Here is a 17,199-nt window from a genome sequence, read left to right as displayed (position 1 = left end):
AGATTTTAGTTAGGGGTATCAGGGTAAAAGGGGCTGAGTACAAAGCATGAAACACTTTTCAGATATTTGTAAAAAAATTTGAAAACCATTTATCATTTTCCTTCTACTTCAATTACGTGCCACTTTGTGTTGGTCTATCATATAAAATCCCAATAAAATACATTTACATTTTTGGTTGTAACATGACAAAATGTAGAAAACTTCAAGTGGTATGAATACTTTTTCAAGGCACTGTAAGCTCTGTCAGTTTGTGGGTCTGAAAGAAGCTAGATAGCGTATAACACTAGACCTCTGCCAGTCTGTGGATGATCGGTAAGAGAAGATAGAAAGGACGTGAGTAGACCTGAGCTCTGCCAGTCTGTGGATGATCGGTAAGAGAAGACAGAAAGGGCGTGAGTAGACCTGAGCTCTGCCAGTCTGTGTATGATCGGTAAGAGAAGATAGAAAGGGCGTGAGTAGACCTGAGCTCTGCCAGTCTGTGGATGATCGGTAAGAGAAGACAGAAAGGGCGTGAGTAGACCTGAGCTCTGCCAGTCTGTGGATGATCGGTAAGGGAAGTTAGAAAGGGCGTGAGTAGACCTGAGCTCTACCAGTCTGTGGATGATCGGTAAGAGAAGATAGAAAGGGCGTGAGTAGACCTGAGCTCTACCAGCCTGTGGATGATCGGTAAGAGAAGATAGAAAGGACGTGAGTAGACCTGAGCTCTACCAGTCTGTGGATGATCGGTAAGAGAAGATAGAAAGGTAGTGGTGAGTAGACCTGAGCTCTGCCAGTCTGTGGATGATCAGTAAGAGAAGATAGAAAGGTAGTGGTGAGTAGACCTGAGCTCTGCCAGTCTGTGGATGATCAGTAAGAGAAGATAGAAAGGGCGTGAGTAGACCTGAGCTCTGCCAGTCTGTGGATGATCGGTAAGAGAAGACAGAAAGGGCGTGAGTAGACCTGAGCTGTGCCAGTATGTGTATGATCGGTAAGAGAAGATAGAAAGGGCGTGAGTAGACCTTAGCTCTTCCAGCCTGTGGATGATCGGTAAGAGAAGCTAGAAAGGGATGAGTAGACCTGAGCTCTGCCAGTCTGTGGATGATCGGTAAGAGAAGATAGAAACGGCGTGAGTAGACCTGAGCTCTACCAGTCTGTGGATGATCGGTAAGAGAAGATAGAAAGGGCGTGAGTAGACCTGAGCTCTGCCAGTCTGTGGATGATCGGTAAGAGAAGATTGAAAGGACGTGAGTAGACCCGAGCTTTGCTGGTCTGTGGATGATCAGTAAGAGAAGACAAAGGGCATGAGTAGACCTGAGCTCTACCAGTCTGTGGATGATCGGTAAGAGAAGATAGAAAGGGCGTGAGTAGACCTGAGCTCTGCCAGTCTGTGGATGATCGGTAAGAGAAGATAGAAAGGGCGTGAGTAGACCTGAGCTCTACCAGTCTGTGGATGATCGGTAAGAGAAGATAGAAAGGGCGTGAGTAGACCTGAGCTCTGCCAGTCTGTGGATGATCGGTAAGAGAAGATAGAAAGGGCGTGAGTAGACCTGAGCTCTGCCAGTCTGTGGATGATCGGTAAGAGAAGATAGAAAGGGAGTGAGTAGACCTGAGCTCTACCAGTCTGTGGATGATCGGTAAGAGAAGATAGAAAGGGCGTGAGTAGACCTGAGCTCTGCCAGTCTGTGGATGGTCAGTAAGAGAAGATAGAAAGGGCGTGAGTAGACCTGAGCTTTGCTAGTCTGTGGATGTTTGACCTAAAAGAAGATAAGACATCAGGATGTCAGAGGTTTGCCAGTCTGCAAATGGTGGGTAAGAGAAAATAGACAGTGCATGAGAAGACATCCAGTCTGTTGGTGGTGACTCTAAAAATATAACACAGGGAATGTTTGTCACTATTGTAGGGTGTTTCAAATACTAAATACTGACCTTTCTGCATTCTGCACCTTCAGTGGGAAACGAAGATCGTTCTTTACGATTTCATCTTTAAACTTGTACTGCAGGCAGACCTCACCTTCCACTTCACTCTCCACCTAGGAAAAATTTAAAGAAAGTGTAAATCACAAAATCACTTCATGTTCCAACTCATTCTATATAATGGATAACATAGAGCGTGTGGGGCGTTAGGTTTTAGTAGAGTTAAGAAACACTTTGTAACCTTTCTTCATAGTCCTATGTAACCAGGCAGGAGAACCTTGTACAGCAAGCCCTTCGCATAAAACAAACAAAACATCTGCTCGTTCGAGCCATTTCCTAAACTGAGGTCAGTTCCTGACTAATGCAGGCCATAGACGGGTCGAAAACAGGCCATTTAAAAAAAAAAAAAAAAATCGACAGTTCAATAGGCCGACGTTACCACCAATGGCAAAAAAAAAAAAAAATTGGCCGATTTTCGTCCCGTCTACGGCCGGCATTTAATTACTTCTGTCCCTTGCAGAGAGCTCCGCTATTATATTTGACATGAAAAAGTCTTGCGGTTGCAACAATGTATCCATATGTATCCATTTCGGATACAGATGTTTTTATGCAGATACAAATAGATACATTGTTGCAACCGCAATACTTTTTCATGTCAAATATAATAGTGGACTGGAATTCTTCTTTTTCTTCTTCTTCTTGCAGGTCACGGCTCATGTGCAGATTTTTTATCGGTAAAACGATCGGCCGATTTGCTCATCATTGCCGGGAAAATCGGCCGATCGGTAACATCGGCAGATTTTTTTCCAACTTTACCAATAAAAAAAAAAGTGCCAAAACCCCCGAAAAACGGCCGACCAATTAACCCACTAACGGTGTGAAAATCAGTCGATTTTTTTTTCGCCCGAAAAATTGGCCGATTTTTGACCTGTCTATGGCCTGCATAACAAGGGGGTCCCCTAATGGGTTTCCCCAAAATAACCAGGCAACACTTGTATCTTTTTAGTGTTCTATCAGCAATCAGCCTTTTATTAGGTACGCCTGCTCAATTGCTTGGTAACACAAATTGCTAATCAGCCAATCACATGGCAGCAACTCAATGCATTTAGGCATCTAGACGTGGTGAAGACAACTTCCTGAAGTTCAAACCGAGCATGAGAATGGGGATTTAAGTGACTTTGAATGCGACATGGTTGTTGGTGCCAGACAGGTGTGAGTATTTCAAAAACTGCTAATCTACTGGGATTTCCACACACAACCATCTCTAGGGTTTACAGAGAATGGTCCAAAAAAAGAGAAAATATCCAGTGAGTGGCAGTTGTGTGGAGGAAAATGCCTCATGTTAGAGGTCAGAAGAGAATGGGCAGACTGGTTCGAGATGATAGAAAGGCAACAGTAACTCAAATAACCACTCGTTACAACCAAGGTATGCAGAATACCATCTCTGAATGCACAGCACACCTAACCTTGAATCAGATGGGCTACAGCAGCAGAAGACCACACCGGGTGCCACTCCAGTCAGCTAACAGGAAACGGAGGCTACAATTTGCACTGAATCACCAAAATTGGACAATAGATTAGAAAAACATTGTCTGGCCTGATTAGTCTGGATTTCAGCTGAGACATTGAGATGGTAGGGTCAGAATTTGGTGTAAACAACATGAAAGCATGGATCCATCCTGCCTTGTATCAACGGTTCAGGCTGGTGGTGGTGTCATGGTGTGGTGGATCCATCCTGCCTTGTATCAATGGTTCAGGCTGGTGGTGTCATGGTGTGGTGGATCCATCCTGCCTTGTATCAACGGTTCAGGCTGGTAGTGGTGTCATGGTGTGGTGGATCCATCCTGCCTTGTATCAATGGTTCAGGCTGGTGGTGGTGGTGTCATGGTGTGGTGGATCCATCCTGCCTTGTATCAATGGTTCAGGCTGGTGGTGGTGTCATGGTGTGTTGGATCCATCCTGCCTTGTATCAATGGTTCAGGGTGGTGGTGGTGTCATGGTGTGGTGGATCCATCCTGCCTTGTATCAATGGTTCAGGCTGGTGATGGTGGTGTCATGGTGTGGTGGATCCATCCTGCCTTGTATCAACGGTTCAGGCTGGTGGTGGTGTCATGGTGTGGTGGATCCATCCTGCCTTGTATCAATGGTTCAGGCTGGTGGTGGTGTCATGGTGTGGTGGATCCATCCTGCCTTGTATGAATGGTTCAGGGTGGTGGTGGTGGTGTCGTCATGGTGTGGTGGATCCATCATGCCTTGTATCAACAGTTCAGGCTGGTGGTGGTGTCATGGTGTGGTGGATCCATCCTGCCTTGTATCAATGGTTCAGGCTGGTGGTGGTGGTGTCATGGTGTGGTGGATCCATCCTGCCTTGTATCAATAGTTCAGGCTGGTGGTGTTGGTGTCATGGTGTGGTGGATCCATCCTGCCTTGTATCAACGGGTCATGGATGTGCAGCCAACAAATCTGCCGCAACTGCGTGATGCTATCATGTCAATATGGACCAAAATCTCTGAGGAATGTTTCCAGCAAGAGTTAAACCTATGCCATGAAGAATGAAGGCAGTTCTGAAGACAAAATGGGGTCAAACCTGGTATTGGCAAGGTGTACCTGATAAAGTGGCTGGTGAGTGTTAGTTGTTCGCTTTCCCTCATGTTGGGTTTTACAAGTTTGTACCACCAGCAGAGCCTATATTGATCTGGAAATACAGGTACAATATGACTACCCAATGTCTTTCAGTCAACATCCATCTGTCCCAGTCTCAGTTCTAAGCCTAGAGTCCTGAGACCTCTTATATTCTGCCAAACACCATCCCATCCAAGCATTGTAATCTTCATTTAAAAATATTTTCCTGCAGCCTTGGAACTGAAGTAACAAAACTCAATCTTCCCTGGGCGCACATACCTTTCCCTTCAGCTGAGCGTAGACAATAGATCTTTGACCCTGGAAGATGGCATTGGGCACTTGGGACAAGACGATGGCTTCCACACCAGAAGGAAGGGTCCATGTGAGAGAGACGTCCTTCACAGTGGGCTGTAAGGAGCATTTGAGTGCCCGAAGAACCTAGAGTATAGTAAAAAGAAACATAAAAAGATAAGTGTAACTTAAAATGATTGCAAAGGCTGTCTTTTTTTTTTAGATAAATATGTTATACTTACCTGCTCTGTGCTATGATTTTGCACAGGGCAGCCCCGATCCTCTTCTTTTTGGCTCCCCAGTCGGCGATCCTGGCTGCTCCCCCCTGCCGAGTGCCTCCAATAACAAGGCTCTTGCTATGGGGGCACTCAAGCAGGCTCGCTCCCGAGCCACGTTCCTGTGAATGGACTTTGTCTGTGTCCACTTTGTCCATTCACACACAGAGCATGGCTCGGCCCTGCCCCCACCACACACACACACTCTCTCTATATTGGCTCGCTGGCCGTGATTGACAGGAGCAGGAGTCAATAGCTCTCGCTGCTGTGTGAGCCAATGAGAAGAGAGAGACCTGGGAGAGCTGCTGCTCTCATGTGCATTGCAGGATCGAGATGGGCTCAGGTAAGTATAAGGGGGGCTGGGGGGAGCTGCACCCAGAAGGTTTTTTACCTTAATACATAGAATACATTAAGCCAAAAAAAATAAAAAATCTACCTTTAGAACCACTTTAAAGTAGAACTTGAGCCACAAATACGATAAAAACGAACAACAGATTTTACTGCAATGTTGACCTTCAATTCAGAGATTCTCTCCACAGTATTATTTTTTTCTGTCACTAGATGTCCTCAGTTTGATGGCCAGCATCATTCAACCCACTTCATTTGAACCCAGGTCCTTCTAAGACCCACCCCAGCTTGTGACTGGACAGTGAAAGGAGAAGCAGCACAGCAGTCAGCTCATCTCTCTGTCACTCGGGATAGGGGGGTGTATGAGGGGAAGTCGCCTATATGGAAAACCTGGATAGCAGACACACACACCTATTAATGAATCCCAGCTATCTTACTATTTTATAACTTGAGATCAAGGTTCATCTTCATGGTGGGGTGAACGGGGTAGCTTTTCATCCTTTCCCACCCTATCCTGCTCCCTACCTGATTTGTATCTACCATGGGTTCAAGGTGAATCCTGCCTGTTCATAGTTTGCAGTTCTGGTAAATGATTTGTAACAATAATGCACTGCAAAGACCTTTGTTCTTAGGTCAGCTGGCTTAGAAAGGTTAATAACGGGGGTTTTGTTTGAGCGTATTTTTATTTTGCGTTTGGGGTACTCAAAGCACAACATCATTTTTGTTGACAATCAATTGTGGTAGCTGTATAAGTAGGTAATAGAGCGCTGGGAGTACATAAGTGAAGCAGCTAGCATAAAAGGTAACCTTGGGACCCAGATAGAAACATGAAAAAATAAATATGCAGCGCTTTTGAAATTAAATATGAACAAGCATAAAAAACAGAACATGAACAGCATAACTGCATGACAAATTCAGTCCATATTGCATGGTGCGATAAAGTGATAGGTGCAATTGTCCCAATAATTCATGTTCAGAGAAATTCGTGACTCTTGTGATCTCGTGATTTGTACAAATAATGCACTAACCAGATAGCGCAACCAATGCGCATGGAGCAATTAAGACCCGCTCCTGGTGCTCTGGACTTGTAGTATTAGGAGGATGTCATCTGCAGGTTTGGCCACCAGATGTCATCAATCCAGGTATATGGGTAAGTCATCCACCAGAGAGATCATCAGCGGGGGAGGGGGTGATCATGCATCATTCCCAAATGGACGTAACCTTCAAAAGCGGGCTCCCATAACATAGATGAGACCCAGAGAAGCCTCTGATAGTGTAGTATGTTTATTAAGTAAGTGTTTTGCACACGAAACGCGTTAGGGAGGTGCCCTTGACCTGTGTATGCATACCACTAAGCCATCCTGATTGACACCCTGGTGGCCTGACCTTGCTTTGATGTAAGTTTTTTCTCCAATTGTATCTGGTGTAAGTTTTTACTTAATAAACATACTACACTATCAGAGGCTTCTCTGGGTCTCATCTATGTTATGGGAGCCCGCTTTTGAAGGTTACGTCCATTTGGGAATGATGCATGATCACCCCCTCCCCCGCTGATGATCTCTCTGGTGGATGACTTACCCATATACCTGGATTGATGACATCTGGTGGCCAAACCTGCAGATGACATCCTCCTAATACTACAAGTCCAGAGCACCAGGAGCGGGTCTTAATTGCTCCATGCGCATTGGTTGCGCTATCTGGTTAGTGCATTATTTGTACAAATCACGAGATCACAAGAGTCACGAATTTCTCTGAACATGAATTATTGGGACAATTGCACCTATCACTTTATCGCACCATGCAATATGGACTGAATTTGTCATGCAGTTATGCTGTTCATGTTCTGTTTTTTATGCTTGTTCATATTTAATTTCAAAAGCGCTGCATATTTATTTTTTCATCTTTTTTCAATTGTGGTAGCTGCCTTTCGTTAGCAGCATGCTGCTACATCTTTTGAAAAAGTTAGGCCTACACTTGTTAGGCCTGTTATTCCTGATTGCTGCTGGCCAATTTTACACGCTGTATCCTCTGCAGAATCCCAATTCTGGTGGTAAAGCCCCTGTCTGTGCCATTTGTCATTAGTAAATTTGGGCCTATCCTGGCTATTTAAAGTAGTCTTACTGCTGGCCACTTTTACACCGCTGTGTATTCTACAGTCTCCTAATTCTTGTAGTAAAACACATTTGTAAACTGCCCTGCTTCTGGGCAATTGTAAAGCAAAGAAATACAGAAAGGATAAAAGGCATCCAAGAAAATTTTAATTTATTGGTTAAAAAAAAAAAAAAAAGTCATAAAAACAGCCAATGTGTTTTGGGGGGCAACATGACCACTCCCCATTCATCAAAGCTCAACACAGGATAAAATGAAAGAAGGAAACAGGGACTTCACAGATCTATATTAGAACCAGTGTTGAACTGTCCACATGGGGCTAAAACTTGACAGCAGCTGTTGAGCAGCAATGTACACTGCTCAAAAAATTTAAAGGAACACTTTTTAATCAGAGTATAGGATCAAGTCAATGAAACACCAGGGATATTGATCTGGTCAGGTAAGTAGCAGAGGGGGTTGTTAATCAGTTTCAGCTGCTTTGGTGTTCGTGAAATTAACAACAGGTGCACAGGATGGGCAACAATGAGACGACCCCCAAAACAGGAATGGTTTTACATGTGGAGGCCACTGACATTTTTTTTCTCTACTCATCTTTTCTGACTGTTTTTCACTAGTTTTGCATTTGGCTAGGGTCAGTGTCACTACTGGTAGGATGAGGCGGCACCTGGACCCTACAGAGGTTGCACAGGCAGTCCTACTATTCCAGGATGGCACATCAATACCTGCCATTGCCAGAAGGTTTGCTGTGTCTCCCAGCACAGTCTCAAGAGCATGGAGGAGATTCCAGGAGACAGGCAGTTCCTCTAGGAGAGATGGACAGGGCCGTAGAAGGTCCTTAATCCATCAGCAGGACCGGTATCTGCTCCTTTGTGCAAGGAGGAACAGGATGAGCCCTGCCAGAGCCCTACAAAATGACCTCCAGCACGCCACTGGTGTGAATGTCTCTGACCAAACAATCAGAAACAGACTTCATGAGGGTGGCCTGAGGGCCGACGTCCTCTAGTGGGCCCTGTGCTCACTGCCTGGCACCATAGATCTCGATTGGCATTTGCCATTGAACCCCAGAATTGGCAGGTCCACCACTGGCACCCTGTGCTTTTCACAGATGAGAGTAGGTTCCCCCTGAGCACATGTGACAGATGTGAAAGGGTCTGGAGAAGCCGTGGAAAACGTTCTGCTGCCTGTAACATGGTTCAGCATGACCGTTATGGTGGTGGGTCAGTGATGGTCTGGGGAGGCATATCCATGGAGGGACCCACAGACCTCTACAGGCTAGACAATGGCACCCTGACTGCCAATAGGTATCGGGATGAAATCCTTGGACCCATTGTCAGACCCTACGCTGGTGCAGTGGATCCTGGGTTCCTCCTGGTGCAGTGGGTCCTGGGTTCCTCCTGGTGCAGTGGGTCCTGGGTTCCTCCTGGTGCAGTGGGTCCTGGGTTCCTCCTGGTGCAGTGGGTCCTGGGTTCCTCCTGGTGCACAATAATGCCCGGCCTCATGTGGGGAGAGTATTCAGGCAGTTCCTGGAGGATGAAGGAATTGATACCACTGAATGGCCCCTACACTTGCCTGACCTAAATCCAATAGAACACCTCTGGGATGTCATGTTTCAGTCCATTCGACGCCTCCAGGTTGCCCCTCAGACTGTCCAGGAGCTCAGTGATGCCCTGGTCTACATCTTGGAGGAAACTCCAATGGACACCATCCATGGTCTCATTAGGAGCCCCCCCGACATTCTCAGGCATGCATACAAGCACGTGGGGACCATGCAAACTACTGAGGACCATTCTGAGTTGCTGCAATGAAATTTCAGCAAAATGGACTCGCCTGCTGCATAATGTTTTCACTTTGATTTTCAGGGTGTCTTTGATGGAAATGAAACCGATCGACCTACAGAGGACTGAATTCAAACGATGGGGCGTCCTTACGTTCCTAACGCATTACCCCGTCCATATCAGTATAGAGATCCAGCAGGAGATTCCTCTCCATTGAGATCTGATGGGTTTTCAAAGTGTTCCTTTCAGTATTCTGAGCCGTGTATAATTCTTATTGAGAGATTGATAGAAATCATCAGGACAGCTTTGCCTCAGCAAGAACACGGACATCCTCAGTAAACTATTGGCCAATTTCTATCCACCAGTCACTGCAGGCCTCTCCGATCACAGCAATGCCCATAGCAGCGACATTATACATCACTAAGTGGTCCCTGGCAGCCTGGATAAGGGTCTGGTTGGAATATTAAGGGGGACCCAACACTTTTTTCACATTTTTTTTTTTAATTTTTACTTATTTTCTTATTACATTCAATATGCAATGAATCTTATTGGGGTGCTACAGCTTTATGTGATCCAAGTTTAAAAAAAAAAAAAAAAAAATCAATTCTACAGTATATGCTGTTGCTGAGACTCTGAATATAATACCGTTCCATAACACCACGTACAGCATTCCCCAAGCATGTTATTTACAGGATTCATGTGTTTTGAATGTTGCCCTTGAACCCTCATAAACCCTCCCCCCCTCCACTGTACCTCTTTAAAACCTTTTTTTTGCATTGGTCCTTTTTTTGCATGGAAGTGCCCAGCTCCCCATTGACTCTTGCTGCTATCAATCACAGCCAGGGATGAGGGAGTGGAGGGGGGAGGTGGTGCCAATAGACACAGACAGCGAGGCTCATGAGCAAGCCCATATGATTGCACTCATATCAGCAATCCTGCCCTCCTGGCAAGAAGCCAGGAGCATTGGTGGGGGGATCCGAGGAGAGGAGGATCAGGGCTGCTCTGTGCAAACTATTGCACAGAGCAGGTACAGTTGTGTTCAAAATAATAGCAGTGTGTTGAAAAAAGTGAATAAAGCTGAAAATCCTTCTAATAGCTTTTATTTCCATCCACACAAATGCATTGGGAACACGACACATACTATTCCAAATCACAACATGAAGAAAAATACATCAAATTTGTGTTGTTCCTCTAAAAAAATGGAAGAAAAGTGAATATTAGACGGTTCAAAAAAAATCTCAGTGTTTGTATTCCTCTTTACAAACTCAAACATTCACTATATAAACTGAGAAATGTTTGAAGATTTTGCTTTCCTTTGAATGACTTCATGAATATTTGGTTGTAGTCGCACTGTTTCTGAGAACTGCTGTACATCTGTGTTGCATGGAGTCACCCAACTTCTGGCCCCTGTGATCAGGTATTCCAGCCCAGGATGATTGGACCACAATCCACAGTTCTTCTCTATTTCTTGGTTTTGCCTCAGAAACGGCATTTTTGATGTCACCCCACAAGTTTTCTATTGGATGAAGATCCGGGGATTGGGCTGGCCACTCCATAACGTCAATCTTGTTGGTCTGGAACCAAGATGTTGCACGTTTACTGGTGTGTTTGGGGTCGTTGTCTTGTTGGAACCCCCATTTCAAGGGCATTTCCTCTTCAGCATAAGGCAGCATGACCTCTTCAAGTATTCTGATGTATTCAGACTGATCCATGATCCCTGGTATGCGATAAATAGGCCCAACACCGTAGTATGAGAAACATCCCCATATCATGATGCTTGCACCACCATGCTTCACGGTCTTCACAGTGTACTGTGGCTTGAATTCAGTGTTTGGGGGTCGTCTGACAAACTGTCTCCGGCCACTAGACCCAAAAAGAACAATCTTACTTTCATCAGTCCACAAAATGTTGCGCCATTTCTCTTTAGGCCAGTCAATGTGCTCTTTGGCAGATTGTAACCTCTTCAGCACACGTCTTTTCTCCAACAGTGGGACTTTGCGGGGGCTTCTTGCAGATAGCTTGGCTTCACATAGGCGTCTTCTAATTGTAACAGTCCTCACAGGGAACGTCACACCTTCTTTCATCTTCCTGGAGCTGATTGTTGGCTGAGTCCGCGCCATTTTGGCTATTCTTCTATCCATTCCAATGGTAGTTTTTCGCTTTCTTCCGCGTCTTTCAGGTTTTGGTTGCCATTTTAAAGCATTTGCCATCATTTTAGCTGAGCAGCCGATCATTTTCTGCACTTCTTTATATGTTTTCCCCTCTCCAATCAACTTTTTCATCAAGGTACGCGGTTCTTCTAAACAATGTCTGGAACGACCCATTTTCCTCAGAATTTCAGAGAGAAATGCACTGTAACCAGCATGTCCAACATTTGCTGCCTTCCTTCCTTAAATAAGGGCAATAATTGCCACCTGTTTATCAAAGAATGAATGACCTCACTAATAGAACTCCACACGGCTATTATTGTGAACACGCCCCTCAATGAGTGATTCAATGACACAGAATCAGCAGCATGCATGTCATGACTGTCGGGTCTGTTGGATTTCTATTACTCTACTACACCTGCTAGGAAATTATTTGCCGTGTAGAAATATCATTTCCACCAAAAACAGAGATTGATCCGGTTAGTGATGTCTGACTGCTATTATTTTGAACACAACTGTAAGTATAACATGTTTGTTATCTTAAAGAAAAAAAAATTACATTTAGAATCACTTTAATATCTTTCAGATTGTCTGTTTTCAGCATTTGGAAGAATTATTCTACACTATATATACAGGTCTCCAGTATACTCTCACCTTGGGTTGCATGCGGTCTTTGCCGGTGATAAATTCAAAGGTTCCACTTCCAGCCCGGGCCATGCCTTTAATAAGAGACGTGGAGGCTCCTTCACCGATCCCGAATGTAAAACACCTGCAAAGGGGGAACATGTTTTAAGAAGTCCCTGTTATTGGTCGTACGGAAATTACAAATGAGAGCTGGGCGGGATCTACTGTTGAGGGAGGGGTCTACTGTTGCTGATCACTGGGATGTCTATGGATGGGGGATCTACTGTTGAGGGAGGGGTATATTGCTGCTGGAGGATATTTTTAATGCAGGGGGTTTATTGTTGTTGGGGATCTATTTCTGCTGGAAGGGTCTATTGTTGCTGATCACTGGGCTGTCTATTGATGGGAGATCTGTTGTTGCTGGTGGGGTCTATTGCTGCTGGAGGGATTTTTTTTCAGGGGGTTTATTGTTGTTGGGGATCTATTTCTGCTGGAAGGGTCTATTTTTGCTGGCTGCACGGGGATCTAATGTACTGCTTTTCTTGTTATAATTAACAAACCTTTATGCAGATTATCACCACAAAATTATACTTGGTTTTCTATGCAGGGGGGTAATGGTAGTTAGGTTGGGGGCGGAGACAAGTGAAGTGGGGAGTACCTACACCTATTCTTTGAGGGAAAAAAAAAGCCCTGATTACCGGTGTTTCTGAGCATTTTTCTGAACTTCGTTGATCACTTGCTTTGTGTTCCCGACTTCTCCATCCGTGAAGACAAAAAGCTGGAGAAAGGACAGAGAGGGGATCAGATACAGCAGTGTAAGGAAACACGGAACAGATCACATTGGATCCAGCATGCTGCATGTATTACCAGGAATAATAGAGCAACAGAGGTCATCAACACAGTTGCTGCACACGATACATACGTTGTATATACTGTAAATGGTTACAACCATGATTCTGGTAACATTTTTTAAAGTCATTGATTGACATTCCTGTGAAAGTGATCGGGATGGCTTTATAGCCACTTGATCACTTTTACAGAGCTTGGAAGAGGCTGCCCCTCCCACCACTGTCAACCGCCCTTTCTGGGCTCTCCTGCTCCACTGTGGAGTCCTCTGTTCCCTGATCTCCTCTGTGATAACTGAAGCCAGAAGCAACAACGTATGGTTCCAGGGATGTCACTCCCTGTAACAGAACCGGACCCCGACTGCACTAGGGTATTTCCGTTAGACTCTCGTTTGCCTGTACGAACACAGATCCACGGACACCACTCTTGAACGAAAACCAGGAAATAGACTCCATTATTTTAACACAGACACAAGATATATACATTCAAGGGAACAATTCTCACCCCCTGCATAAGGACACAGGGCGTGGCAAACCAAAACTAGCAACAAGAAACACATCAGCAAACACCCCCCACCAAGCCAATACACAAACACATACATCCCATAATAGTTTGCTCCCAAGCAAGACACACAATAGAACAATGGGATGCAATCACATAACACCAAACAATCCACAACCCCCCACCTATCTCCTAGACATGTCTACACAATATCAGGACATTTCACCCTGCACCCCTAACAGGCACAGGGTGACTTACACATAAGAGGGATATGGGGAGCTGAGACAGGGGTCTCCCCACCCCTCCAAAGTGAGCTGTGTTCCACGGGCCCCCCACCCAAAGTCACTCCTGTCCCACACCCTAACTGCTACATCCTGAAGCAGCTAATCAAACAGATCAGCTGTCTTTGAGAGCAAAAAGGCCATAAAGAGTACCTGTCACTGGCCAGAGCTATCACAGGGGGTGTGTTCACCCCTTGTGATAGCAATAAAGTTAAATGGAAAAAAAAAAAATTAAAAAGTGTACAAAAAAGAAAAATGTAAATAAAATAAATACAAATTTTAAACCATTAAAATCACCCCCGTGCTCATGCGCAAATGCCCATGTAGGTCAGGCGTTTATATGGAAACGCCTGATTTACATGGTCATTTGCATTTGCGCATGAGCACGGGGGTGAATTAAATTTTTAAAAATTTATCAAAGTGAGAACAATAATTCTAGCACAGTAGCTCATGGTTATCTTTGAAATGTGATAACCTGTAACGGCCTTTGAATTTTAGGTACTGTAATCTGTCACCATTTCACAAACGTACACAATTTTAAATCTCGACATGTTTGGCATCTGTTTACTCGATCTAACATCATCCTTTATATTTGACCAAAAACTAGGTATTATTTTGAGATTTTTTTAGGTCATTTTCTCCTAGCTCTGTGAGCTTTCACAACCAGGACTGCCTTTGCGGTAGAAATTTCCTCAAAAAATCTCCCCTGAAGGAAGCCCGTGAGGGCGAAACATGTAGGGAGTAACTATAAATACCTAACCAAAGTTTGAATCTCAGTTGGTATTCTTAGAACTGAAATTGTTTTTATGTTTCTGTATTTTTTTCTTTTCTTGTGTTTTTTACAAAAATACGAAATAAAAATGTACGTGAAAAATTAAGAAATTCCCCCAGTAAAGCGGTTAAACTTTACTTTACTATGTTGCCTTACAATATAAAATGTATACTGAAGTTCTACTATAGGAGAACTTCAGACAAAAGTCAAAGTCATAAATAAGTTGATATTAAGCTCTGTAACCCCATAACACATGTACTTGGAAAAAGGGGTGTATTTACCACAAGGCAAACAAGGCATTTGCCTAAGGCGGCATCTTTCAGGGGGGCAGCAGCATTTTTCAGGGGGTCAGCGCCTCCTCCCTAAAGAAGGGATGGAAGGAGGGACACAAGCAGCATGGCAACCAGGTGGGATCTGATAGAGGCTGCTTGATGGTGTATGCAGAGCCTGACCCTTGTTCCCGGAGATGTCCGGAGCTGTGAAGGCGAGAGTCTTCTCTCTCACCGGAGTGGGGATGCCAGTGTATGGGGGGCTGTGGTCGTAGAAGGCTCTCTCGGGTGAGGCTGGGGTGTTGTTGGTCAATGTCAGGCACTCTTTGTGGGGGAGGGGGGTGTTGGTCGGTGTCAGGGTCTCTCCGTGCGGGGGGGCGATTTTTGTGTTGCCTAGGGCAGCACAAAACCTAAATACACCACTGCTTGGAACTCTCCTCTTTCATGGTCAACACTCAATAGGAACTAGTCTACAAAATGTTTTTCAGCCTCACTGACCTGTCGGGGGTGCTCGGCTCTCCCGCCTGTTTTGTAGATCTTCTGTAGGGGTTGGAGAATTTCTGTTCCCCCAAAGCTGGCGTCCATTTCATTGACCTTCTTCACCGCCTCCTCCATGGATTTCTGTGTGTACTCCACACTCTCTCTGGGGAACATTATTGAACAAGGTCATGTTGTTGAGTTCATTGAGGGACATGGGAATTTAGGTGCTATTGGGTTATACTGCTGACTACAAGAGATATTAGACACAGGTAAACCCCCCAAAAAATGTAGGCCAGCCCAGTATAACCTCCTACTTCTTTACTTTGTTTAAAAGCAGGACTGAGAGCATTGGTGACCCCCCCTCTGAAGACGTGCTTGAGCACGATACGCGTCAGAAGGAGCCACATCACGCCGTGACGTCACGCCGCCGGAGCAACGTGGAGCTCCGGCGGCCATCTTTTAAACCCAGGCGGTTAGTCCTGTGTATACTGCATGCTATTATTAAACCTTTGATGCATCTGATCATATTGTCCTAATAAGATTTATTCATACCTACTACACTATGGGCGTATCCTTGTCCCAACCCCCTGGGGGAGCTCTCTAAATGTACAGATACTCTGCCTCAGGACGGCTCATCATATCTACAGAGGATATCTATCTACCCAGGGAGCATTACCAGGTTCTCTAAAGGGGAACCCCAGTGGACGTGGATCACCTGTTAATCCCGAAAGGATCCTGACAATCTGCCATCCCTTAGAGGGAAGACCTTCCAGTTCCTGACCCCCTCCTTCTGATGACATCTGGATTATTAACATAAGGCGCATTATACATGTGCTTCGGGTGAGTGCGCATTACTTACACCAATATTGCACTGATGCTGGATCCAGGGTCACCAGAGCACAAGAGTCACCTTTAACTGTTTTATATACTGTGGGAACTCACATCAAACTGGTAGAGCTTTTCTTTTTTAAAGCACACAGCAACTCGCTTCTTATTCTTTTAAAAGGCCTTTTTAGCCCAATTTTAACAAAAAGTTCAATAAACAAAAATGCTTCCCACGCAGGGGTATCCACCAAACCATATTCAGCCTTCTGGCTCTCTCAGGCATACCGCTTTATGTCGGTCTCCTACAGACTCCTTCCAAGGGGTTGTTTTTGCACACAGTGAACCTCTAGCACACAGCTATTCTGGCTTCCACCTCTACTAGGTGAAGCCCACCTGACTCCAAGGCAGAGACCTCCTGTCTGCCGGGGTGGAGCCCAGAATCATGGCCTGGCCTCCACAAAAAGGCCTGCACACACCTGTGTAATCAGTGTGCTGGCTGCTCTCAAAACATGGATCCAGGATTGGAGATTTCTTCCCTCCCAAATCTCTTAGAAATCTCCAGGCTACAGGTCCCAAAACAGGCTTTACAAACCAAAGAGGAAACTAATAAATCAGTTTCCTCTGCATTAAGAGAACTGCCTGGAGCCCCTCAACCTGTATGGTTGATAATCCTGGGTTATCACCGTGATTTTCACCATGGCAGTTATGCTCCTGAAAAGAAAGTTTTTTTTCAAGTGAAGTGATCTTTCCATGTGTGATCATAGACCTTGCAGGAAGCAGATTTCCTAGTTTTAAGCCTCATAGGAATCACGAATTGAAAGATGCCTCTGTCTTTCAGAACTTCAGTTTTATCAGCCATGCCACTAAAGCCATGAAGAAGAGTAATAAACTGGTCCATTAGACAGACTATGCCAATGATCTGTGAGAGCCCACAGAGCATCTGCAAAGAGCACGATCAGGCCAGATTACCACATTGGTCAGTCCAGAGCTATGAGGATCATGGGAATGTCCTCCATCTCATTGGTGTGAAGCAGATGAGGAAAGAGTTTCAGGTGGGGAAAGGCATTGATGAGGTTGTACTGATCCCATAGAGGCACAAGAGCATCCACTGTTTCACTGACCAGAGGATCCCTGTGCCTGA

General features: G+C 45.0%; 1 protein-coding gene across 4 annotated transcripts in view; it reads right to left on the bottom strand.

The window, feature by feature from the left end:
* VWA5A (von Willebrand factor A domain containing 5A) overlaps positions 1–17,199 on the bottom strand; it is a 134,112-nt gene that overhangs the window by 44,030 nt on the left and 72,883 nt on the right. For all 4 annotated transcript variants that reach the window (XM_089659790.1, XM_089659787.1, XM_089659789.1 and 1 more), the window contains 5 exons: positions 15,252–15,396; positions 12,783–12,862; positions 12,115–12,229; positions 4,795–4,953; positions 1,906–2,009 (listed from right to left, as the gene is read on the bottom strand). In XM_089659790.1, coding sequence (XP_089515916.1) covers positions 1,906–2,009; positions 4,795–4,953; positions 12,115–12,229; positions 12,783–12,862; positions 15,252–15,396 — 603 coding nt within the window. The remainder of the gene's footprint in view (positions 1–1,905; positions 2,010–4,794; positions 4,954–12,114; positions 12,230–12,782; positions 12,863–15,251; positions 15,397–17,199) is intronic.

Source organism: Staurois parvus, unplaced genomic scaffold (assembly GCF_062004578.1).
Source record: "Staurois parvus isolate SC_StPar_1 unplaced genomic scaffold, SC_StPar_1.0 ptg001190l, whole genome shotgun sequence".
In the NCBI taxonomy this organism is placed as follows: domain Eukaryota; kingdom Metazoa; phylum Chordata; class Amphibia; order Anura; family Ranidae; genus Staurois; species Staurois parvus.
The sequence above is the reverse complement of the archived record's forward strand: the minus strand, read 5'-3'. Positions and strand labels throughout refer to the sequence as shown.